The sequence below is a fragment of the Canis lupus genome, chromosome 19 (genome assembly GCF_003254725.2).
Source record: "Canis lupus dingo isolate Sandy chromosome 19, ASM325472v2, whole genome shotgun sequence".
Lineage (NCBI taxonomy): Eukaryota > Metazoa > Chordata > Mammalia > Carnivora > Canidae > Canis > Canis lupus.
The window spans coordinates 26,472,214-26,499,409 of NC_064261.1; the positions used below are offsets into that span (position 1 = coordinate 26,472,214).

The 27,196-nt window shown below is 38.3% G+C and overlaps 1 protein-coding gene across 1 annotated transcript in view; it reads right to left on the minus strand.

Annotated features, from left to right (window-relative positions):
- Positions 1–857: 857 nt before the first annotated feature.
- CNTNAP5 (contactin associated protein family member 5) overlaps positions 858–27,196 on the minus strand; it is a 796,284-nt gene continuing 769,945 nt past the window's right edge. The window contains exons 22-24 of the mRNA XM_035702065.2: positions 12,527–12,745; positions 10,738–10,809; positions 858–8,182 (exon numbers count right to left, since the gene is read on the minus strand). Of these exons, the coding sequence (XP_035557958.1) occupies positions 7,986–8,182; positions 10,738–10,809; positions 12,527–12,745 (488 nt within the window). The 3' untranslated portion in view covers positions 858–7,985. The remainder of the gene's footprint in view (positions 8,183–10,737; positions 10,810–12,526; positions 12,746–27,196) is intronic.

Genomic DNA, 27,196 nt, shown 5'->3' on the forward strand with positions numbered 1-27,196 from the left:
AAAACAAAGCTATTTGCTCCTGTCCATTCAGTTGCTTAAGCCTAAAATTCTAATCATTTTGATTCCTTTCTTTCTGCTCACAATCTCCTTTGAGTCCATCAGCAAGCCCTCTGGGTTTTGTCTGGACCAGCTACTATGGTAGTCTTTCCTACTACAGCCCTTGTCCAAACCACCATTGGAGTGGTGGATCCTAATCATTCTTTTCTCTTTTCATATTTGCCTATGGCCTATTATTCATTGAAAAGTTAGATGTGATTTTATAAAAGGTAAATCTGACAGTGTCCCTCTCCTGTCTAAAAACTTTGCCAATTTTTCATGTCTGTTTGTTGACTAACTGCCCCATACACAGAAATGTCAATAAGCAACATATGAAGTGAGTTCTATTTCATGACAATGGATGTTTAGTACCTTAAACACATAGAGTATGGTTGGGCTTAGGACTCTGAAAAGATAGAGAAGGCAAAGTGAGGTAAGAAATGTGGCTGCTGGAAATGGGCTCTGATAAAGGCTTAACAGAAGCCCAGGATCTCATGTGGGAAGCTGAAACCTGGATGGCTCCAGAGCCCTGAAGTGACTTTTGACCAAGTCAATGAGCTTGCTCTTGTACACATTTGAGCCAGACACACAGGCAAGTATAATTCAGCTGAGTGATGAGACAGCCCAAGACAGCACTTTCAGGCCTGCTGAGATCAATAAACCCAGGGAGTGGGAGTTTCATGTTTCTCCAGCAACAGAACAGGTCATGTTTTCTGGGAGTTAATGGTCTAAGGGATGAGAATGGGAGCTAAGGGATTAATTGTTTGACACTTCATTAACCCAAGAAAACACGGCAAGACACATTTAGCTTCCACACAAAATCATACAAAATCTCTCTTTATTAAATATACATTATTTACAGTTTAAGTCTTTCTTCTGTACAACAGTAACCATAGAAAACAAAGAAATCTAAGGCTAACTTTTATTTTTCCCCATACAGTGTATTAAGACATGTTACGTGGTCTACAAAACTGACTTGGAACGAGGCAACATCACTTGGGATTCTGTTTTAAGAACAAAAATGAGAAGCTCCAAAGGAAAAGCTAGACTGTGGCAGATCTACAAAGAGAGGTGACCTGTTTTGTGCTTTTGCCATAACAAAAAGTCCAACATATAGTTTTTGAGGGGAGAGGTTATTTTGCATTTTATTGTTTATTTGTTAAAAATAATCTTCCCACTCTAATTCCTCAAAAAATGAGGGCCACTGCATGCCAGAGAGACTGATATCCCATTTGAAATGGACATGGTAATAATGCTCTGTCACAGAGATCAGCAAACTGCAGTCCATGGTTCAAATATGACCAGTTGCCTGTTTTTGTAAATAAAGTTTTATTGGAATGTAGCCATGGCATGTATGTCCCACTTCCCGCTACAAAAGCAGAAGTGAATATGTGCAACCAAGACTGTCTGGTTTCAGAGCCTAAAGTATTGACCATCCAGCCTTTTAACTGAAAATGTTTACTGACTCCTTACCTGTCAAATCCTGGAGGCAGACTCCTGGTCCCCCCCGCCACCCCCCAGCGGGCATGTGTATTCCCAGTAACAACCCTGCACCCTTTTTGCCTCTACCAGTTGACTGAGGGAAGTGACAACCCAAGACGGCTCAGAATATCAGAAGGCCTGTCAACTACTGGCTTCAGAAGGAGAAAAGTCTTGGCATTAGATCTCACTAAATGGAAAGTCCTCCTCATACTATAACTATGTTGCTCTAAAGCAGGGTTTGGTATTTTTTGCATGAGTATTTAAGGCAGGACAAGGTTACACAGTTTGACACTGCCATTCAAATAGAAGAGACTATGTTAATATTTCATGTAAAGCCTTTGGGATGGGGTTGACTATAATGGAAAAATATGACTAAGCAGATGCCTGTGAATATTATCCTTAAAGTTTCAATGAAACTTTAAGGATAATAATATTTCTACTTATGTGCCTCCCAAAGAGTCTGCAGAGTAATACAATGCTCCTCTTTCATACCCAGCACCTTGTTCATGTCCTCTGAGGCTACTTCTGGCATCTGAGGCATGGGAGAACATGAAGCAAATGAAAATAAGACCAGTATTTAATTACTGAAACAATTAGATTCATCTTTGGTCATGGTCATGTACTACTCTCTAAATTTTATACTGGTATTTTGTAAAATTTTCCCTGTGTCACTGGGAATGATTAAGAAAGGCAGTGTTTACAAATAGTGTTAGATGGTGGGTCCCTGGGAGTATTCACTATCAGGAATGGAGAGTATCGTATCTTTTTATAATGTCATATAATATAATGTTTATAATGTCATGCCTATGGCGGGACCAATGAAGGGGAAAGAAGGACCAGTAGACTGATTTAAGGACCTCAAGCCTTCCACTCATGGGAGTTTTGATTTGGGATAGTGAACCTAAAGAGTCTTTTGACAGTTTCTTTTCCTTAAAATTGCATCTGGGTGTTCAACCTGGGCAGGATAGATCATTGTGGTGATAGCACTAAAGCATCCTGGGAAAATCTTGAGGAAATAAACATAATTTAAAAGAAAAAAAGATGTGGTTGCAATAGGCTGGGAAGGGTAAAAAATGTGTCATGCAAAGGTAGGTAATGAATTATTTATGTAAACCCCATGATATTGCCTCTTTCCCTAATGTGTAAGACAATGGTCCAAATGCACTGAAGGAACTCCTGATTTAGGAGCCAAGAGCATGGGAAGAGCTGCTGCCACTGATCCATGATGGGAACAATGACCCTCTACATCTGAGAGGCCACCAATTGTTGCCACAGATTCCCTCTTCCTCCTCAACATGTTCTTGGCAGGTGTGGTCAAAACACCAACACCAACTTTTGCCTTTATCCTTGCTTATGTCTGCTCAGCCACTTTGTAGTCTATAAACATTACAAAAGACAGACAACTAGCTTACAAAGTACAATATTTCACTAAAAAAATGTGCTTTTCTGTTCTTCCTCAGAGTACCTTAGTGCAAAATAAGAGAAAACTCACTCAAACATAGCAAGAGTTCAGTATTAAAACCTTATATGAAGGTTTCAAATAACTGCCAACTCAAGAGGAAATTTGTCTATCCCTACTAAACAGATGTGTATGTAGAACATCCTGAAGAAAGCTTGACTAACAGCCCTATTTTACAAAGTCTTTGTGTATGTGTCTGTTTACACTGTTTTTCCCTTTAAAAGGTTCAACTATTTAGGATTTGTGGAAACAGAGATGAAAACTGGGGACACCCAAATCTGCAATGCCCACCAAGTAAGGGTGCGGGTATAAGAGTACAGGTTGACAAAGAACCAAGAACAGTATGTGGAAGTAATTCAAGTACACTATGTGTCTTTTAAAGGAAACATTTTCAAAAAATAAAAATAAAGAAAACATTTTCAAACTGCATGAGAGACATGAAATAGCACTCAGTTATCCTCCAGGTATTCTGAAAGTTTGGGGTTTGCTTACACCTTCTTCCATTAACCACTTTCACATCTACAGGAACAAGGAAACCTCTATTTATTTGGTCCACTTGTGATCTGTAGGACAATTGAAGCCTAAGTATGTCAAAGCATTTAGGTTAAAGAAAAATGAGTAGCAGAGCTACACACTGTCTCAAATTCCCCTTGGCGAGCTGGTATTACAATGTGGATTTGATGGATTGCAGCTATGAGGGATTCAAAGGAATCTAGGATGTTGGTAGACAAACTGTCAAGGCTTTTATAAGAAAGATTTCAACAGCCCGATTTCTATTTCCTTGAATATCTTGGAAAAGACACTCTGTAGCCTCCCAGTGAGGCTCCTGTAAGTGAATAAGCTTCCTGCAGAGAAGAGACAGGTGTGACTTTCAGGATTGGAAAAAAACTCACCCAGAGTACAGAGGTGAGACCTCACGTAGATGGCCAACAACTTTTAGTCAGTTACTTACTCAAAGATACTTCATTTAGTTCTCAGAGATCATTCTAAATAGAGTCAAATGGTTCATGGGGACAAAGAAGAGTTTTAGGAGGGGCGGAAGGACAGCAGACACCTTAAGTGTCATCCGGAAGAGCAAATGAGATGCAAAAGGTCATAAACACATGGCACTGAAAGAACAGATAAAAGAGGAGAGGGGTGGAAATGGAGATTTTTGTCTCTACCCCAGGGAGGGTCCCCAAGCCGTCACTATCAGGTCTGATTGATAGGAAGGATTTTCAGAATCCCCCAACCTGAAATGAAGTAAAGATGGAGAGAATTCTCCCTCCTCCAAAGTTCTTTAGAGACAAGGATCATCTTTTCTTGCTGTTCCTAAAGAGTTAGTCTATTTCCCTCTAGAGAAAAATATCTGCATAGGTAGATATTTGCTTTGAGGAAGAGAAACAAAGCAGCTTGTTAAGATGGGCTATGCAAGAAAAAAATTATGAGTATTTCCAGAAATTCATCTGCTTAAGTCTCTAGCCAAGGCTTTGCAAAAATGATTATGCTGGACCTTGCTTTCCATTCTAGCACCTTCTGCATACCTCTGTTACAACAATATGTACCCACCCTGATAGACTTTGAGCTCTTCCAAGGGCAAGAACAAGGTATACTTTATTATTGTACAGCCCATATCTAGCATAACCCTTGGAGCACTGGGCATTCAGTAAATACTTCATGATGAACAAAGAAAGAAAAACGTTTATTTCTTTTGTTCTGATCCTGCTCCTGCTACCCTGGGGTGGCGTAGAAGTCAGGTTATACCACCTCTGTTATTACTAAAGAGAACAGAAACTGTTTTAAAAATTCAGTCTCAGGACCTTTAAAATAAATCTCCCATATGCAGTTGAGAGTGAATAGAAGAGGCTGAGCTATTCATAAACATATGTCTAGAGAAGTGACAAATGTCTAATTCTCTAGATTAATTCTCATAGAGACCACGGCAGTCTAACCTATATGCACAATGAGTGATGCAGTGGGTGTTTAATATATTTTAGGGTAAGCAAATATACTGTTGCTACATAAATAAGCTTGTTTGGTGGTAATTATATCGATAAAATATGCCCCTTAGAATGTGAAATTGCACAGGTGTTTTTGGTTTTGCTATAAAGTGACCACACTCCATAAAATCTTTCTGTAATCAGCAGTTACCAAGGACCAAGTGTTACAGTGGAGGATTATGGTGGTCCAGCTGGCATGTCAGGGACCTTGATTATCCAAGCAGAAAACAGTGATTAAGGAGGGTCAGAATGCTTTCAAAGACTATTTGTTTTAGATTATAATCACTCAAATATCCAAACACTCACACAATTGAACAATTGCACAAAACTACATGGATTTGGTACCACTGAGGAAAGACAGGCAGAGTTAGCACTTAATTCTGAGGGGAAATTGTGTTTTGCTTTGGAGGGAGCAGCTTGCTTATTTCCATATACACCTAGTGAAAGTTAGTGTTCTCTGGGGTTACGAAATAATCCAACCCTGTAAAAGTAATTCTGGTTTAGCCCTGAGACTCTACTTGTAAGAGTGATGTGCTGACTGCACGGTCTTGGCATTGGTTCGTAGGTCTGGATACGTCGTGCGTATGTATACATCGTCTACGTGCACGGAGAGGCGTGCTGGTGGATTCTGCAGTGCAGATGCGGCAAGGATAGAGCTTCATATATTCTTCACACTATAGAACTACCTACGAGCATATATAAGTAGATGAGGAAAGCAAGTACTCTGAGTTGGCCTTTGCTAGTTCTCCATTTCTTCTATTAGCACCATGTCAGCAAATATAGTCCTCGTTTCTCAGAGACTTGAATAATGAGGGGTTCCAGTTTTATTACTCACACCTTCCTTTGCCTTTCCACTTCATTACTGGAGATGCTTCAGGCTAAACCCATTGCACTTCATGGTGACTTTTATTTCAGGGGACAAAGGACTATGTATCCAAGCAAAAGGCTGATTTATACAGCCTTTATGGAAGTAGAAAATTCAAAAATGAAAATGGGAAATAGAGGTGGACAGGGCAGGAGAAAACAATATTAAAAATCTTTCCTCTTATTGATGGATCATTCATCTTATTAAAAAGCTGGAAGGAAAAAAAAAGATGCTCAAGTTGGAATCACTTTAAATAAGTTTACTAGCAAAACGATATAATGATGAAGTGATTAAGAATCCACAGAAAGTTTTTAGAAGAGAATGTATATTTAGAACAACACCCTAAATTTGAGAAATATGATTATAAGATGAATCCTTACCCATGTGCTCAGACACTGAAAGAAAAGCCTGAAATGGATTTGAAATGAGATGGAGCTAATGAGTTGTTCATTGGGAATCTGGCCACGCAGGGGAGTGTTAAATAATCAGAAGCGAGAGACACTCTAAGAACAAGATGGAATGTCTGCTAACTGTCAAGGCTGGCAAACTTCGATGTGGTAATTGTTTCCCAAACCAAATCTGTCTTGTAAAGAGAATCGGCAAGTACTTTCCACATCTGTGGATCATTATATTGGCATTCCCAGCATTCTGAAGGATTGATATTGTTTTCCCTTCTCTTTTTCTCCAAGATGGCCCAGAAGCAAAGATCTAGACCTGTTGCCATAGCAAAAAATCATCAGGATTCTTACCACCACTTCATGAATGAACTGGAGATGCCTTCTTGAAGGAATGACTGTATTTCTTTGAAGCTTTGTTATCCAGAGGGGAAAAGGTGCTGAAACTTACCATCATCTCATCTGGGAGTCTACGCCTACACAAAGATGGGGGAGGGGGCTTTATATACATAGGGTGTAGATGACTTGAAAATGTGATCTACTGTAGAACTTATGGGCTCCTCTGAAACTAAGCAGTGAGGATTCACTACACAAATCATATGCTCCATCAGTCAGTACACCTCGAACCTTCCAGAGAATGGCTCTATGGACAGAGGTGGATCATGTGTCTGCCCTAAAACATGAAATCTGCATTTGCTTTATTCACCGGATCTTTGGTGAGTAGATGGAAGGGAAGAATCCTGCTTGGTATTTCTCTTCTTTCACGCAGTTTTGATTTTTTCTTAAATTTTGTTTTTGTTTTTAAAGCTCAGTTAAGATGGTTTAAACTCTTTCATGGACAGGTGCTATTTTAGACTTTTATTTAAATTTCTTTATGCTGCAGCAACTTATATATGTATATATATACCTCAGTATAATAATCCCAGGAATAACCTAGCTAACATTTCTTACAAAATTGGAAGAGGCATTTTTGAAGTTATAGAACATCTACTTCCTAGCAGCTTCCTTTTTTACCTCCTAGTTTCAAGCTACTATTTTCCATGCTTCCCCTAGGTTTATGCTATTGTGTGCTGTTCTAAAGTGTCGGCCCCAGGAGAGACTGGTAAGAAAGGAGCAAAGGAATAGCTCACTACTGTCAGGAATCCTATATTTGAAATACTCAGGGGATAAGAGTCAAAGTGAAAAAAGGTGATGAGTTAGGGCAATGGGCGTCCCTTGCTAAGGAAAATCAACACATAACGAACCTCTCTTATTCCTTTGAAAGTGCCACTGAAGCGAACCAGACCTTTAGCATCTTCTTTCTCTACCCTGAGTTCCCTGGTAGGAATGAACTTGAGATGGGGGAGGATGTCAAGGATGAGTGTCATAAGCCTAAGTCACAGAGCTCAGGTTCAAAGCAAGCCTGAGGTTTAATGCAAGACAGAACAGCTGTGGAACTAAAGAGTGCATCTTACTTAGAAACTGGAAATACAGAACTAAATATGCACATGTGCACACATGTGTCTCTTCTTTATCTAGAGGAGCAAAGTCAGTCTCTTGAGTGATCATTATCATCACAATAAGTTTATCAGAAAGGAAGGCAGTGGCCATAGCTGCCTGGTCTTCTGGGCTGGGTTAAGGGGATATAGAAGCTGTGGCTGATACGGGTATGTGCCAAAAATAATTGGCAAACTAATAGGAAAAGGAGAATGACCAAAATTAAAAGAGAGGAAAAAGGAGAAAAAAATAACAACAACCCAAAAGAGAATATTTGGTGACCCTGCAGTTTTTCAGATGAAATATTCCCGCTTACATTCGCTCACTGTGTTTTGCAAGTCAATGTCATTTCTAAAGGAACTGTCCAAATTTTCTGGGTATTCCTTCTCCTTCATCTGGTTAGTACGGTGTGACTGCTTATGCTGGTAAAGGAACCGGGTCATGATGCCGATGATAGAGAAGATGATGAATATCACCACCGCTATTACTCCTGTTGATAAAGAGGAAAGAAAGAGAGATGGAAATCATCACAGATCATCCACTCAAAAGAGGTGATTCAGTCTAGACAGGGAAGGCACTTAGGAGAAAGAAACAAGACAAAACAAACAGCAACAAACCCTGCTGCATGCTTAGAACTGAAGACCAGCTAAACTGCATTCAGTCTTCAGTTACTGAAAAATCTCCTCTTCCAGACTGGCCAGGAATAAAGTCAGTCTAAATCAGAGAATGTCATCATTTAAATATGGACTCAGACTGGCAAAGGATTTCTTAGTTATTTCCTCAAGACCTGATTTAAAGAATGCGACAGAATCATTTAATTAGCATATTTGTGATGTTTAATCATTCATCACTTCTTACAACTGAGTATTTTAGAACTACTTTAGCACCCTAGAAAACCATAGTGGAGTATCCCAGGCCTCAGTACATATTCTCCTGATCTAAATTTGTTTCTGGTATATGCTTGCTTTGCCAAACATTTTTTGTTAATAATGGAATGCTTCCCAAACATGTAGGACATTCTTCACGGCTGTGCACTCTGCTAGACATGGGACAGTTCAGAAACAGTATGCCTCTATCATCCAGAGACTCAGAGTCAACTGAAATGGCAAACTTCTTCCAGTTAGGTCGGATTTCTGCCTGCTTTGATTGCATGTGATTTTACTGCTTCTACTCGGCAAGTTGCCCTTGCTGACTCAAAGGTCTTGTCCCTACCTTCGCCAGCAGCCTCTGGGGATGAGAAAAACAAAGTCAGCAAAAAGAGGGTGACAATGTAGAAACTAGTGACTCTTAAAGAGAGAATGCATCTATACGTGGATGTAGGTTTTTCATCATTAAATTTTGAGATGTGTTTATGATATTCAAATATAAATGTATTCCCAAGAAAGCATACATGCCGCTGTTTTTGTTTTTCTAAGTAGAACGGATGGTGACGAAATATGCTTATTTTAGAATGATAGTTTTGGACATCTTGCATTTTGATTTACATGTATGGGCATTTGAGAGCTAGATATGTTGACTGTACATTTTTTATGATTTGTATCAGAGCTGGGGCCATGATTAAGATGGTTTACTTTTTTTTTAATACTCTAAAACCATTATACATCATCCTCCCTGACTGTTTTAGAACAAGGCAGAGGAAAACCACCCAAGTTAACAACATGAGTAAACCGGATCGTAGTGAGGGACTCCTTACGATCGGGCCGCAGCTTTATGAGATACAGTACAGAACCAGTTTCTACTCCTTTAGTACACAGACTGTTCAGAATTGGAGGAGTTTTCCCAAGGGATTGGGATGCCTTTCCTGCTCTTAGAGACTCACAGAAGCACGTTACTGGGTGAGAAAATGTCAGCAGTCACAAAAGTCTTTTCTTGTCAAATGTGAAACTGTAGGAAGAGAAACAGGCACATTCTTTTCTATGTTTCTTAATGCCAAATAAAAATCAAGTTGGACTCTCTCCCCTGAAGCAGAAATTCAGGTCAGTCATTTTAAGAACTTCTTAAGGAAAGGTTATGGTTTTTATTCCTCACAATTGCATTGTAATGGTGCACCCACAGCCGTTTGTACTTCCTCCTCAAAACACCACTCACCAATTCCAACGTGTTCTGTTTACCAGTGCCCTCCTGTACCAGGCTGTGGGCTCATTGCGGGCAGCATCCACGTCTTTCACCATGTATTCCTATACTTAGCACAGGGCCTGACCCATAGCTAAGACTCATTAAATAGAAGCTAAATGAATGGATACTGCTGACTTTTAAAAGAACTCCATCTGGTGTGGATCAGTTAATCTTGCCTGCCAGAAGGCAGTGATGGGGGCACCTGCTGGAGCTATGGTTCTTGGATGGCAATGAATTCAGTCTTTCAGGGGCATCTTACATTAAACAAGGTTTGGGAATCATTCTGTGTTGCAAAGCCCAGAAGGGGAAAAAAAGTTACTGGAGGCAGTGGCCAGGCTGAGGCAAGATAAAAAGAGGTGAGACCGACAGTCGGTGAGAAAATGGAAAGACAGGGGAGGTGGGAGGGAGAGCTGAGCTCACAGCAGAGCAGACAAGATCTGTATCTGTAACATATGTGCTGCTGGATTTGAAACTCCATTCCTGTGGGCTTCACCCTGCTCATTAGATCCAACCCAAATCACTTGGTGGAGAAAACCAACAGGACTGGAGCTTCACCCATCTGTCTGCCCCAACATGGCTTCTTCCCATATGTTTTATTGGTGCGCTTTGTTTGTGCTTTAGGAAAACTGACAACCGGATGAGATGAACACAGTGCACTGTCTGTCGCTAAGTAAATGTTCCAGCTGTTGACTCGGTAGTCAGCTGCCTGATGGATCAAGGGCAGGATGCGTCCATGGAGCTGCGGATGCTTAGGGGGAGGGGGTGCCTTGAATCATACAGCACCCATGCCTATTCATGAAAAGGCTCACAGTCTTGCAGATCATGCAGGATTCTGTATGCTAGGTGGCCATAATTAAGGAAGGAATCAAATCTCTCCCAAGTACAGAATCATTTATGTCCCCTCTGTTTTCAGCAACAGGAATGATTTACCTCCAATGACAGCTGAGTCACTTCGAACTGCATTGGTGAGTGGTTCTCGCTCATCTGTCTTCCCAAAGGGATCTGCAAAGAGTAAAAGACATGACACTCACTCCTGACTCAAAGTACAGGAAGGAGGTCTACAATATGGACTTGAGATGATGACGTATCTGTGGATTAGACCAAGTGCTCTCAAACAGTTGTGAGCTTGCTTTTTTTTTTTTTTTTTTAGAAACCCAGACAAACATACACACAAAAGTACAAAACTTCCACCCCATAGTTCCATGACTAGTAGCTTCTATGTCAGCTGTAAGATAATTGGCTGAAACAAATGATGGTAGAACCCACCCATATCTGCTTTCACCTACATTTTACCTCCCAGCCTAACCTAGGGTACCCTCTCTGCTTGGTTGGACTCTCCTTCTTCATTACAATAGCCTCTTACCTCAAGCATGCATATGCTCTCTGCTTCAGAGGTTTCTTTAGCTGCTCAAGGATTCTGAGTCCATTGACAGGGAAAGACAAAAGTGCTGGAGGATTAACACCCCCAAGAAACCCTCAATGACAGGGAGAGGGATTTCACTATGTACATTAACATAAATGGTCAAAGAAAAAAGATCATTAAATTTGAAGGCACATAGACCTGGATTTGAATCTTGCTCTGCCACTTGTTGAACTAGAGACATTTTTAAATAACAAATCTGCAAATGTATTACAAGGGGGTAATGATATCCATATGTATGCATATAGCACACGTGGAATGTTCAATACAATATTGGATGACATCAGCATCCCTTCATCCTCAGAAAACGCCTACAACATAAGTATTATTTTTCCCACTTCACGGATAGGAGATTAGGTTGAAGTTATTTGTTTGTTTATTTGTTTTTAAAAATGTTTTCTATTTTTTTTCATGAGACACACACAGAGAGAGAGAGAGAGAGAGAGAGAAGCAGAGACACAGGCAGAGGGAGAAGCAGACTCCATGCAGGGAGCCTGATGCAGGACTCAATCCTGGGACTCTGGGACAAGTCGAAGGCAGAAGCTCAACCACTAAGACACCCAGGAATCCCTACATTGAAGTTATTTAGTAACATGTCTGGAGTTCTATAAGAGTTAGAATTCAAATCAAGGCTAGTCAACTGTCACATTCTGTTTCCTTCTATTACACCTCACTGCTTCCAGGAAAACACCAAACTTGGTGATGAGTAGGCAACAGCAAAAATCAGTCCCCTTTCTTTGTTCATGATTAATAACTTATTTGGCAGTTGATTACCATGCTTGATTAAGACAAATCCCAGGTACAGTTCAAGACACTCATGATGGTGGTGACTAAGGAAAGACAGAAAAGGTGTTTTAGGGAGGGGTAAAATAAGAGAAGATATATAAATGATAATGCTGTGGGGCCTTTTTATTATTATGAAAGGCTGATTTTAATCACATGATTTATATTAGTTCAACAACTAGCCTGCCCATCTCTGATCCTAAACTCTTCGATCCTCAGAGAAGTAGTCAAACTGTAGTGATATGTATACACATACATATATATGTATGTATATATACACACACACACACACACACACACATGCATTGAGTTCTAACTACTCATCATATTAAAAGTGGGATTATATTCAACACATATAATATTCAAAACCATGAGAAACCAGTCATAATTCTTAACTATCTGTAATCATATAAAGTAAGGGCTTGCGTAATACTAGCCTTTAACCTAGAAACTTCTTGAAGATATCAAAAGTAGTGCTATCAAAAGAAGGCAGTTTCCCCTGGGTATTCTGTGTACCTGATGAAGAGTGCACCGTGGTCACTGTATTCACATCCACATCCACCATGGAGCCACAGCTGGATTCCATCAGGGTCCCTTGGACAGTCACAGGTGCAATGGTGGCATGACGCAGGGCTGCCTTCAAGGGTGCTACCTGGTTATACTGGACTGAAGACAGGCATCCAACAAAACCCAGGGTGTTGGCTTTGGCAATTTCAGAATCCAATCCAAGATGCTCTGCAACATGAAAGACACTCCTGTGTTTTACAGTTGTTTGTTTTCCAAACTATGTTCCATATCCTCTTTAAATAATGTCTAAAATCACGGAATTTACCTTACAGTCCGTTGAGTACGGGAAATCATCTCCTGTCTCTCTTCCCATACCTTACCTCCACACTATAAGCATCAATTTATCAACAACATATCATAGAAAACCGTTAGGGCCATCTTTGCCTTGAGATAACATTTCAAACTTCTAAATTCTCATTCATGTATTTTATGAACTGTAACAAAGACTTAATAAATCTGTTCTACAGTCTAGATGTTTTATAAAATGTATTTCATTATCCCCATCACCATTTATCTATGGATGCTGGGAATTAGTACAAGTACATTACAGTGTTCATTACAACATTGAACTCAAAAATGTCACAAAGAAAAAAAAATGGATTAAAGAGAATAGAAGTCAAAGTAGCCCTTCCATAAATGTCTCATGTTCAGTGTTTTAAGTGGCCTGTATAAACTGACCATCTATTCAAGATTTTCACCTGCTTAGTTCTGTTCATGGTGCTGGTTGGAGAGCACTGATTTTCTGATAGCAATTTTCCAAAGTATCTTTGAGTCTTTGTAAAAGGTGAAGAGGCAATCATTTATGATTCACAGCAAGATCTAATGTCTTATTTTCTTCAAGTTTGGTAGTCAGATTATTCAGTAGCCCCTTTCTCTTTTAGTAAAGATCATTTGAACAAATTGCTAAGATACAATTACATAAAATTGCAATACACATGAGCTGCTTCTTTTTTTCTTAAGGTATAACGGTTTCAACCTACCTAAATGGTTCAAAAGGTTATCTAATTGTGATGATCTGTTTATTTTCTGGAAGAGGGCAAGGACTTCCCTCTCCACCCAGCAGAGATTATAATTTATTTCAAATCCACAAAGATCAGATTGCCTCCATGTATCTCCAAGCAAGAATTATTTTGGCAGTATGTAGGAAAAGATGTGATGAGAATACGGAAAAAAAGGAAAAATTAATATCTCTTGTTAATGCCTTTTCTAGTTTTCCCTTATGTTCTCCGCCTTCAATACCCATATAAACCTCACTAGTTTATCATCCCTCTCTTCTTACTGGAAAAGTAAAGAAACCATGTGTATTCATTTTATGAGGCCATTGTAACAAATTGCCACAAATACGAACAATTTAAATTAAACAATGCAACACAACTTTATTGTGTTATAATTCTATAGAAGTCTGACATGGGTTTCCCTGCACTAAAATCAAGGTGCTGGGATCCCTGGGTGGCGCAGCGGTTTGGTGCCTGCCTTTGGCCCAGGGCGCGATCCTGGAGACCCGGGATCGAATCCCACGTCGGGCTCCCGGTGCATGGAGCCTGCTTGTGTCTCTGCCTCTCTCTCTCTCTCTGTGACTATCATAAATAAATAAAAATTAAAAAAAAATAAAATCAAGGTGCTGACAAGGCTGCATTTCTTCTAAAAGTTCTAGGGGATAATCCATTTCTTTGCCTTTTCTAGCTCCCATGAGCCACCCACATTCTTTTTTTTTTTTGTGTGTGTGTATTTTTTTATTGGAGTTCGATTTGCCAACATATAGTATAACACCCAGTGCTCATCCCATCAAGTGCCCCCCTCAGTGCCCATCACCCAGTCACCCCCCCAACCCCCCGCCCACCTCCCTTTCCACTACCCCTTGTTCGTTTCCCAGAGTTAGGAGTCTCTCATGTTCTGTCACCCTCACTGATACTTCCCATTCATTTTCTCTCCTATCCCCCATAATCCCTTTCACTATTTTTTATATTCCCCAAATGAATGAAACCATATAATGTTTGTCTTTCTTCTATCAACTTACTTCACTCAGCATAATACCCTCCAGTTACATCCACGTTGAAGCAAATGGTGACTATTTGTCGTTTCTAATGGCTGAGGAATATTCCATTGTATACATAGACCACATCTTCTTTATCCATTCATCTTTCGATGGACACCGAGGCTCCTTCCACAGTTTGGCTATTGTGGACATTGCTGCTAGAAACATCGCGGTGCAGGTGTCCTGGCGTTTCACTGCATCTGTATCTTTGGGGTAAATCCCCAGCAGTGCAATTGCTGGGTCGTAGGGCAGGTCTATTTTTAACTCTTTGCGGAACTACAACACAGTTGTCCAGAGTGGCTGCACCAGTTCACATTCCCACCAGCAGTGCAAAAGGGTTCCCCTTTCTCCACATCCTCTCCAATATTTGTTGTTTCCTGCCTTGTTAATTTTCCCCATTCTCACTGGCGTGAGGTGGTATCTCATTGTGGTTTTGATTTGTATTTCCCTAATGGCAAGTGATGCAAAGCATTTTCTCATGTACTTGTTGGCCATGTGTAGGTCTTCTTTGGTGAGATTTCTGTTCATGTCTTCTGCCATTTCATGATTGGATTGTTTGTTTCTTTGCTGTTGAGTTTAAGAAGTTCTTTATAGATCTTGGATACTAGCCCGTTATCTGATATGTCATTTGCCAAGATCTTCTCCCATTCTGTAGGTTGTCTTTTGGTTTTACTGACTGTTTCTTTTGCTGTGCAGAAGCTTTTTCTCTTGATGAAGTCCCAATAGTTCATTTTTGCTTTTGTTTCCCTTGCCTTCATAGATGTATCTTGCAAGAAGTTGCTGTGGCCAAGTTCAAAAAGGGTGTTGCCTGTGTTTTCCTCTAGGATTTTTTTTTAAAGATTTTATTTATTTATTCATGAGAGACACAGATAGACAGAGGCAGAGACACAGTCATGCAGGGAGCCCTATGTGGGACTCAATCCCGAGACTCCAGGATTACGCCCTGGGCAGAATGCAGGCACTAAACCACTGAGCCACCCAGGAATCCCCTCCCTCTAGGATTTTGATGGATTCTTGTCTCACATTTAGACCTTTCATCCATTTTAAGTTTATCTTTGTGTATGGTGTAAGAGAATGGTCTAGCTTCATTCTTCTGCATGAGCCACCCACATTCCTGTGGCTTCCCATATCTTCAAAGCTAGCTCTGTTGCATGTCTTTGTGTCTTTCCTCCACAGTTACACCTGCTTCTAATTCTCTTTTGTTGACTCCCTTTTTCACTCTAAGGAACCTTGTGAATACAGCGGGCTCACCCAAATGCTCTAGGATAATCTCTTTATTTTAAAGCTAGCTGATTAGTAACATTGATTTCATTTGCAATCTTATTTCCTTCTTGCCACTTAACGAAATATATTCACAGGTTCTGAGGATTAGGACTTGGGTATTTCTGTGGCTCATTATTCTTCCTACTACTGCATATCTGAGATTCCATGAGAATTTTTCAGGTAAAGATAATGAGAATTCAACAGATATGTAAGGTGACACTTCTTTAAATGTAAAAGAACATTGGAGTGGAGAGGAAACTGCTGATTTCCAAATATTCCAATACATATGCCACAGTAGTGGTACATATTTGTTACTCGTTAAAGGATTACATGTATATTTTTTTCTCTTTTTTTTAAGATTTTATTTGTTTATTCATGAGAGACACAGAGAGAGGCAGATACACAGGCAGAGGGAGAAGCAGGCTCCCTGCAGGAAGCCCAATGTGAGACTTGATCCCAGAACTCCCAGATCACGCCCTGGGCCAAAGGCAGATTCTCAACTGCTGAGCCATCCCTGTGTATTTATTTCTTAATATGGGCTTCAAAAGACTGTCGCGTAAGAGACTTTTTGAACACTGTCATGCAACTATTTCCCAGGCCAAAAAGCTTTCTTTAATGAAGACTGTGTACTCTTGCTAAATGGCACTAGAATTCAATGTACCCAGCTATAATTCCAAATGCACATTCTCTACTGATTGGTAGTTCTCAAGAGGTAAAGTTAGAGATCAGAGCATTTAGAAGAGCAGAAGATAGGAAAAGAAGAGCAGAAACTAGCATGAAGTTTTTGCATTGTAGGAAAGCAGTGGAAAGTAACATGTCATTGTCACCATACCTTAAGGGTCTAAGTCAAAAATGCCCAATCTCATTCCCAGAACCCAGGTAGAAAGAAGCCTCTATCAGGGCCAAGGTCCTTGAAAGACATCACTATAGTAACTGCTAGGAATACAAGCTCCAGATACAAGAAAAAGTATATAGATAAATAGGGGAAAATGACAGAAAATGACATTCTCTCCTTAAAGGAAGAGATGTTTTGAATAAAGTCTTACGTTTAGGAAAGTGTATTTATTCTAGATATATAATAAAGATGGGAACTTGGAAATGTTTCTGAAAAGAAATGAAGAGGGAAAGAATCCCTGATAGGAGAAAATACTCCCACCATGAGGTCTGATAGAATCATTTCTCAGATCTTTGCACATATGGAGAGGCAAAATAAAAAATAAAAATGTTAGGATTACTCCAAATTATTATCCTTCTTATAACCTTGTTAACTAATATGTGGTAGGGAGTACTCATTTGCTAAAAATAATTTAAAAGCTGCAAATAATAATCCCCATTTATTAAACACCTCTCACATAACTATGCTACAATTGTGTCAGAGTATTATTTCTTTTCCCCTCAAAGGTTCTTCCAGATATCTGTTACTATCACCCAAAATTTATGGATGGAGACACTGGTACTCAGAAAAATTAAAAGAATATAAAAAGATCATATGGCGAAGTTGAAGCTCAATTAAAGTTGAGGTTATAACTTGAAATGCCAAACTTTTTTTTTTTTTTAATTCTTCCTGTTCAGTTAACCCCTCTGCTGGAAACATCTGGTTTGATTCCATCTCCACCATTTTCTGTGGATTATTGGGTAAATTAACCTTTCTGGGATTTATTTTCTATTACCAGAAGGTAGAGATAACAAATTTAATTAAATTAAATTAAATTAAATTGTTGATGTCAATTCCTTTTTAATTTTTTTAGATTGATTGATTTATTTATATATTTAGAGCTTAAGTGGGTAGAGAGGCAGAGTGAGAAGGAAAGAGAGAGAGAGAGAAGTAGACTCACCTACGAGCGCAGAGCCCTAGGTGGGGCTCCATCTCATGACCCTGAGATCATTACCTGAGCTGAAACCAAGAGTCAATGCTTAATCAACTGAGCCACACAGACACCCGTAAATGCCTTTTATTTGTAACTGAAATTGAGTTGATATATAATAGAATAGTAATTTCAAGTATATAATATAGTGAATTGACAATTATGTACATTACAAAATACAAGTGTAGTTTTATCATCTGTCACATGATTGTAAAATATTATTGACTATATTGTCTATGCTGCACTTTTCAGCCCCATGACTTCTTTATTTTATAATTGGAATGTTGTACCTCTTAACCTCCTTCACTATTTTACCCATCCCCCCACCTCATTTCCCTCTGGCAGCCATCAGTTTGCTTTCTGTATCTTTGGGTCTGATTCAGGTTTTATGGTTGTTTGTTCGTTTGTTTTGTTTCTTAGATTCCATATATAAATAAAGTCATATGTTATTTGTCTTTCTCTGACTTATTTTGCTTAGTATAATACCCTCTTGGCCCATCCATCTTGCTGCACATGACACAATCTCCTATGGCTGAGTAATATTCTATTGTGTGTGTATTTTCCTTATCCATTCATCTGTCCATGATTATGTGGGTTGCTTCTGTATGTTGGCTATGGTAAATACTGCTGCAATAAACACTGGTGTGCATAGATCTTTGTAAGTCAATGTTTTAGTTTTCTTTGGGGAAATACCCAGCAGGGCAATTACTGGATCATATGGTAGCTCTACTTTTTAAAAATTTTTGAGGACCCTCCATATTGTTTTCCATATTGGTTGCATCAATTTATATTCCCACAAATAGTGCATGAGGGCTCTCTTTCCTCCACATCCTTGACAACACTTATTACTTATCTTTTTTTTTTTTTTATTCTAGCCATTCTGAATGTTATGAGGTGATATTATGCTTTGGATTTGCAAGTGAAATTCCAAATTCTTTATCTAAGCTATGCTGCCAGCCTAAAAAGTTCCACCAACAAATCCTAGGTAGAAAAGATATTTTCTACATATCCTAGGTAGAAAGGATATTTTTATATAACTAAGAAGAAATAAGTAGCAAAAACAAAGGAAAGCACAAACTTTGTTTTATACTGAATTCTGTATTATAGTAAAGACATAATTAATTCTTTTTTTTAAAGATTTATTATTATTATTATTATTATTATTATTATTATTATTTTCCAGAGAGAGAGAGAGAGGTAGAGGGAGAAGCCGGCTCCATGCAGGAAGCCTGACATGGGACTCGATCCCAGGTCTCCAGGATCACACCCCAGGCTGCAGGCGGCGCTAAACCGTTGAGCCACCAGAGCTGCCCTGCATTCCCTAATTCATTTTTTTGTTTGTATGTTTGTTTGTTTTTAGGTTGCAATTGCATTCATCAGGAGCAAGGGAGGGATTAATTTATGTGTGGGTTATGGAATGACTACAGAATGAATGAATGAATGAATGCTATCACCTAGAAATAGTAGAACGAGAATGCAAATAATGTCCCCACCAGGGGAAAATGCTGTTCTCTCTCTTACTCTTCCCAAGATTTTCCTTTCCAATCAAGGAGAATAACAGGATTTCTCCTCATACTATTTATCAACATCTGGAAAAACCACAGGTTATCATACAAAGAAAAACCTGAAGTAGTCTGAAATTTAACTACCAGGAGCTACTGGATGGCTCAGTCCACGGGGCGTCTGCCTTTGGCTTCCGTCATGATCCCAGGTCCTGGATCAAACCCCACATCAGGCTCCCTGCTCTCCCTCTACTGCTCCCCCTGATGGTTCTCTCTCTCTTTCTCTCTCTCAGATAAATAAATAGACTCTTAAAAAATAGATGGCTTGGAATAAATGTATTTAAATAAATGCTTAAGTGATGAATAGACAATAATCATGGATGAGTGGATGTGCAGAATGTTCCAGTAAAGATCATATAAGGCCTCAAATGAGAAAGTCCAGCACATTCAAAACACTGAAAAATCAAGTTAACTCTGCCTTAAAGCAAAGCAAAATATGATTTTCAAAAGATAGGCAGGAAAAAAGAAAGATATTTTGCCCACTTCTATGATACTTATTTATTTCACAATAATGTTTATGAATCTGTCCCCTGACAAGATTGGAAGCTTCATGTTTTCAGGGGAACTGTCCTTTTCGATTTCCACCTTCAATAACTAGGACACTGTGTCCAACACACAGACTGTGTGTTTAGTAAACACTAAAAGGAATTAATGAATGAAAAAATAAATGTTTCGTAATCTGAGCAGTAACGCAGCCTAATCAGGAATATTTACATACATTTCAAACTTCTTCATTCTGGCCATTGATCAGCATATAGTTTCTTTACTTTCACATTCACACTCAGGACACACTATGTGGAACTCTCTTTGATGAGGCCAGCCAAGTTCATTAATATTTCGTACAGCTCTGCCAAGAGTGCACATGGAATAGATTCCTCATTATTTCAGCACCTGTTACCTAGAGCTAAATGCACTGTTCATATGGAGTCTGAGTAGCCAAGGACATTTGTTGCTATACATCCCAGTGTCTGTCCTGTTCATTATGACCCCATAGGCTTCAAGAGTCAGGGCCTACACATTGGCCAAGGAAGCATTTCCCAAACACTGCATGACAGCCTCCTTTTCTTCAGTATCAGCCTAAAAGTCCCTTTGTCAGTGAGCACTTCTTTAGATACCTTACCAAGGACCACATTTCTCCTCTTAGTCTCTAGCACTGAAACAAGATGATTTCCTTTTTAATTCATTTCCTCGAAGTTTGTAATTGTGTATATATGTGTGTGTGTGTGTGTGCATGTGTGATTATTGGTTTAGCATTTAGGCACCACTCCAAACGACAAGTTTTAGGAAGAAAGTGTGCTTATTTGCCTACCACTAACTACTTAATTTCTAACATAGTATTTCAGACATAGAGGTTGCTAAATAAATCTGTTGGATGATTGAATGAGTCTGCATGGAACGGGGTCTGGCCCATAATAGGTCTTCCATAACTCTTTAAAGTAAAAATATATACATACATGCATACATATAAATGCTAATGATGCAAGAAGACTAAAAAATAACCAGGCCAATTCAGTAAACAAAAGTTCTGCCATTTAAAGATTCATTATTTGAACTGAACAACTCAGTACCTGAACTATATTTTTCATTTTTAAATTGGGTTGCTTGGTTATGTGCATTATGCACAGGCACCTCTATGGATGTAGGATAGTGACTACTGAACCAGTTAAACCTTAGCAACAATTTCCAAAATAAAAAGCTTTAGCTATCATACCCCCAATTGCAATTCTGCTTGTTTTCCATAGAAAAATCACTTTTCTGACTTTAAAACTGGGATTTGGAAGCTGAGATTCAAAGAAACAAAAATAGTTCCTTCTAGGTTACTGATTATTTGATGTGGGGGTCAGAATCAAACTCAGGTGTATTAATTTATACCTATGTTGTTTATTCTGTTAGAGGAAATGAGGAAAACTGAGATCCTACATTTCCTAACAGCCTTTTAACAGAGTCCAAAAATAATCTATAGAAATACATTCTAAAAAAAAAAAAGAAATATATTCTACTCTGATATGGAATTGCTAATTGTGGAGTTAAAGCATCAAGAAGAGTAAAAGCCATCCTGAGCACCTTTCAGATTTTTGATGTTCTTTCTTTCTTTTTTGTTTGTTTGTTTGTTGTAACAGATTTAAGTGAGACAAGGAATGCTCTGAGCATGGAAGGTAAGGGTTCCTCCTCTGTGGCTGTCTCAACTTCAAGCTGTAGCAAGGTGGTTGTGCAGTTCCAGGCATCACACCATGACCACATCCAGACCCAGCAAAATCCAGGAGAAAAGAAAAGAAAAAAGCCACCTCATTCCTCATCCTGTGTTTTTTTGTTTTGTTTTGTTTTGTTTTTGTTTTTGTTTTTTAAGAATGAAGAATCTTGGAGCACCTGTGGCAGGCACACAATTAGTTAAGTGTCCAACCCTTGAAGGTGGGATCTCATGTCATAAAATCAAGTCCCACATCAGGCTCCATGCTCAGTGCAGAGTCTGCTTAAGTTTCTCTCTTCCTCTTGCTCCTTGACACCATGCACATGCCCTCTCTAAAATAAATAAATAAATCTTTTTTTTTTTTTTTTTTTTTTTTAAGAATGAAGAATCCTTTCTCAGAAAATATTTACTCGGCAACCTCTGCTATCTGCAGACTTCCTCTAATTGGCCATATTGTGTCACATGTTCATGCCTATTCAAATCTCTGGCAGTGAAAATGGACCATAGTTTTTGCTTAGATCAGAAGTGCTTAAGAGCTGCTTTTGATCTTAAGACCCATTTCTACTCTTAAAAATTCTGAAAAAAAATTCTGAAGAAATTTTTGAATATCTATATCTGTTTTGTATCTATCAATATCCCCTGTATTAGAAATCAAAGCTCAGGAAATTTGAAAACAAGAACTCACAGTACACATTCCATTAGCTGTCTGAGTGGAGATACCATAACACATCTTGTAGCCTCTGAAAAAACACCATTCTACATGTGTGAGAGGACATAACAAAAACACATGTCTAGTGTGAAAATGAAGATGGTTTTAATGTTGTGGATTCTCTGAAAGGGTCCCAGGACTCCCTCCAAGCCCACCCCAATAACCATGGACCAAACTTTGAAAACCACAGTTTCAGACAATTAGGAGGTATCCTCCAGGACTTCCGATGGAGGAAAACTTTCAAAGAGCACATGGCTTCATGGAGGAGCATGAATGCTTAAATAAAACTGGGATTTTGTTAGGAAGGGGGAAAGTAAAAAAGGATGATGGGTAGGCAACTAATACTGTTAGCTGCATACACACACACACACACACACACCAATCTCTGGAAGCCAAGCAAGATACATATATACATACATACATATATAGGAAGCCATCTAAATAACATTAAATAACAAAGTCATTTCAGTAAACAAAAGTTCTACCTTTTAAAAACCCTACCTTTCCCCACATATTCAGTTTAAATGGCAGTTAGTTTTGATAAGCTATACATTGACCTTTTATGAAGATCTTAATGTCTAGGTTGAATGACCTAAATTTGGCTGCTCCAAATAAGGGAAAATAGAGCTATTCTTTAGGGACAGAATGGAGACCAGCCACAACAAAATTATCCTGCTGGTGATGATTATATTTGATGCTGCCTTTTTTCTTTCTTTCTTTCTTTCTTTCTTTCTTTCTTTCTTTCTTTCTTCTTTCTTTCTTTCCCAATTATCTTCTATTCTAACCTGTATCACATACCTCATAACACTAGACACTATTATATGTTTATGTCATTCAGATAAACCTTTGAAATACTGCTCCATAATAATACTAGGAGTACTAATTATTGAGCATCTATCAGATTAAGTGGGAAAGCATCATATAGATAAATAGCACACATTAGCTTTAAGAGTTGGAAAAGACAGAGTAGTATGGAATTATACTGTCTCTGTGATGAAGAAAATAAATTCACAAGGATTCAAAATCACTGTAGCTAGAATGCTTGGCTCTTCTATTATAATTTTCCCCTTATGTATCATACTATCCCTCTGAACCTACAAACAAGAGCTTAATAGCTTGCTTAATTTACAAAATGGTTTACCTGATAATTTTAGACAATTAGTACACCACAGATATATTGTGTTATGGTGAGGCTACATAACAGTGCAGTGCAGGCTTGAACTCTGTGTCCTCTGGCTGTGTGTCTGTAGAAGTGACTGGATCAGTATAGTCCAAGGGCCTGGCACCTGAACTTTCTGGTGAACATAACACTATCTGTGCTGCTCTTAGCACCTTGGGGATGGAAGGGAGACATAATTTGTCTTTGTATTTCTAGACTATCACCCAATAAGCAATTGATGATTTTTATATTAAATAGGTAGGATTCATTAAAATAACATCTGTGACAGGTTAACCATGAAGAACATACTTCATTTCTCAGTTCCCCAGTAGGTGATATTGAGCTGATCATAATATATATTTTGATATTTTGATTTGCAAGACATATGATGTGGTAGAGAATAATAGTCCCCTGAAGATGTCCATATCCTAATCCTCAGAACATTGAATATGTCACTTTATCTGGGAAAAGGGACTTTATAGTATGATTAAGTTAAGGGTCATGAGATGCAAAGATTATCCTGGGTTATCCAGGTAAGCCCAGTATAATCACAAGGGTCCGTATAAGAATAAGACAAGAAGGTCAAAGGCAGCAGCAGGAGATGTGGTAAGAGAAGCAAGAAGTTCTAACAATATGAGGCAAGTGCTATAAGCCAAAGAATGCAAATGACTACTGTAAGGAAAAGGGAAGAGATTTGCCCCTGAAACTCCCAAAAGGAACACAGCTCTGCCTCATTTCACCCTCATAAAGATTATTTAACACTTCTAACCTCCAGAACTATATGACAAATTTATGTTGTTATTAGCCACCAAGTTTGTGATAATTTGTTACAGCAACAATAAGAAAACAGTACACATAGGAACATTCTTTATGAATGTTAAAGTGGTTCTATTTCCACTTTTAAAACATGCTTAGATATTAATATTTTAGTGGCTATATAACAATAGTAATTTTTTCATTTAAATATTTCTATTCAATAAAGTTGGTGCTTGCAAAGTCTCCACTTTGTATGGCTCCAATTTCAATTACCACAATTTAAATAACTCCAGTCCCCAAGCAACATAGTTTAAATTTTACTGATCATAGTATACTAACTAGGAATAATTTATAAAGTACAAATTCTCCTGCTTGTTCTTAAGTCCACAAATATGTAAATTGCAGATGCTCACCATAATTAGGGACCAATCACATCATTTCTTTCAAAGTCTACAGGTGATTGGTCACTGGGCCATCTGTTATTCAGGTCCCACACAGACAGCAAAGCACAGAGTTGTGTTGCTTCTTCGTCTCTCAATCATAAGCCCATGTGACATTTTACAAAAATAGATAATCAAAAGGGGAATTGGTCAACAAGGATGAAAATACAGAAAAGAGATTAAAAATTACACTGAAAGTTAAATTCAAATGTAAAGGGATTTATAAAAAAATAGCTGACCATGGAAATGCTGACACACACTATTTGACAGACTCTAGATCTTCAGCCACAGGAAATTATCAGAGGAAATATAAATTGATACAAATGAAGTGGATTCATGACAAAGAGAATGACAATGTCCCAGAGGAAGTGATACGGCAGTAATCCTCACATTAAAAGAAATAGCCAAGACATTTCATGACATTGAAAGCACAAAGGATAACATGTTAGAAACTGATCCAAACTTAGGCATATGACAAGTCACCATAGCATAGAAAAGATATTCCCTCCCTATTTGTCATACAATGAGAAGGCAAGCACTGTTAAAACTACACTTTATAAGGTTTTTTTTTTTTTCCAAACACAGTAATTCTCAATGTTTCTAATATTTTGGGTTACAGTATGTAACTAATATTACTAAACAAATATCAGTTTTACTATTTTTTTTTCATTTCCCTAAGAGAGTTTTTAATGCTGTGGGAGAAAAAGTTAAAGGTAATAGAACTATCAAAATTTTTCTCATGTATTATTAAGAACTTTCATCCCAAGTGTAGCATGTGTGATCACTTCTAACTGTTCTACAGTGCCATGTTAAACAAGAATTGCCTGTATCATATTCACAATGAAAAGATGACTAAGTCTATACCAAATGCTTATTTTAAGTGCCTTGTGATAATAAAACACCATTTGTATTATTACCTACTTTTTAAAAGTTAGGAAACAAAGACAAAAAATAGTTAAACAATATACCCAAAGTGACAGAGCTAAGATTTGAACTTAGCCTGTGTAGCTCAGCCCCAGACTGCAGGACATGACACTGTCTTCCTCTCTCAAACTGCTAACACTCATAGAGCTTCAGTCATGTATGAGGCTTTGTGTTGCTTAAGCTAAATGAGCATGTCTGTGTGATGATCACATCACAACAATCTTGTAGAATAGGAACGATGTTAATCTCCATGCTACAGAATAAAGAAATTAAGGTTTAGAGAAATAAGCCACTTGTCCAAATTCCTATAGTCAGTGGTAAACCTTGATTCCAGACAGAGCCTAGGTGTGGAGATGTAGAAACTCAATAAATGTGTTCCGTGATTAGACCTTTAAATTCTATTCTATATGTTTTGTTTTGTTTTTCCCTCAGAACAAGGTTAGAATTTTTTCCATGAATTTAACCTTCTTTGGCAAAGTGTGCTCATCCGAGAAAACCAAACTCTTCCTGATGAAAGGAGATGTTAAGTGACTGTCAATCTAATGAAGTAATAATGTTCGGTAACTAGTTACTATGCTCTTCTTCCGGAGCACATTTATATTTATATTTTAAAAATGAATCTTCAAAGATTTCATAAAAAGAAGCAGCATATTTCTGAGATTTCTGAGCCTGGAATTGGTGTGTTTTATAGAATGCTTTGAATCATACCACATACGTAATTCAGTAAATAGTAATTGAAGACAAGCAGGTACGCCACAATTATAGTGCAGTATCCACCAGCAGGGCAATTGCCCCAGCCCAGAAACCTCCTCCTCCAGGTAGTCTCCTTTCCATGCAAGTTTACAGAGTGTGTTCTCTCCTCAAAACCTACAGAATTCACAACAAGATGACTTCCAAAATAATAGAGATCAAACTGGTTTCATGACCCAGATGTGAACAAAGATTTCATCCACTGACTTCTCTGTAAGGCAAGGGACACATAAGGGAATGTTGCAACCCTCAGTCATCAGTTCTTGGTAATATATATCATTGTTCTTCTATCAGAGTTTTTGGGTTTGGCTAAAATAGTGGCATTTCCTTTCCTCTTTCTCCATCTGACTCAAAGAGTACAAACCCACAAATTATCCATAGTTATTTGCATTTGACTGCATATATCAGGAAAAAGAGAAATGAAGAAATAATAATAGCTCAAAACTATTTTTTCTCAGCTAGTAGGTTGGATGTGAACCAGTGTAGAGTTAGTATCTTAGTTCCAGATATCACTAGATTTTTTCCTAGATTTACACTTTCAGCTCCATAGATTAGATCCTTTTTCTTCCTCTTCATAATCTAAGTTTAGGAGCACCAGCTACTAGGTCTATGTTCCAGGCAGTAGAAAGTAGGGAGGGTGAAGGGCACACTTGCTAAGTCAGGCCTTTTGGAAAAATCTAGTGACTTTTGCTTCAAGCTCATTGTCCAGACAATGTTGCACGACCAGTTTTATCCCAAGAAGAAGGCTAGGAATGTACTAAACAATTGGGAACAAAAACAAAACCAGAAAACACTACTATGTTCTATTAAGAAGAGGAGAATAAATATTGAATATCATGTATTGAATATCATGTATCATTTTTACACTCTCTGACTCAACATTCTTCAGCCAAACTTTCTTCTTTACATTTTCATTCAATTAAACAATTGTGCAACTTCCCCTCCAGACACAGATTTTTGTTATCAAT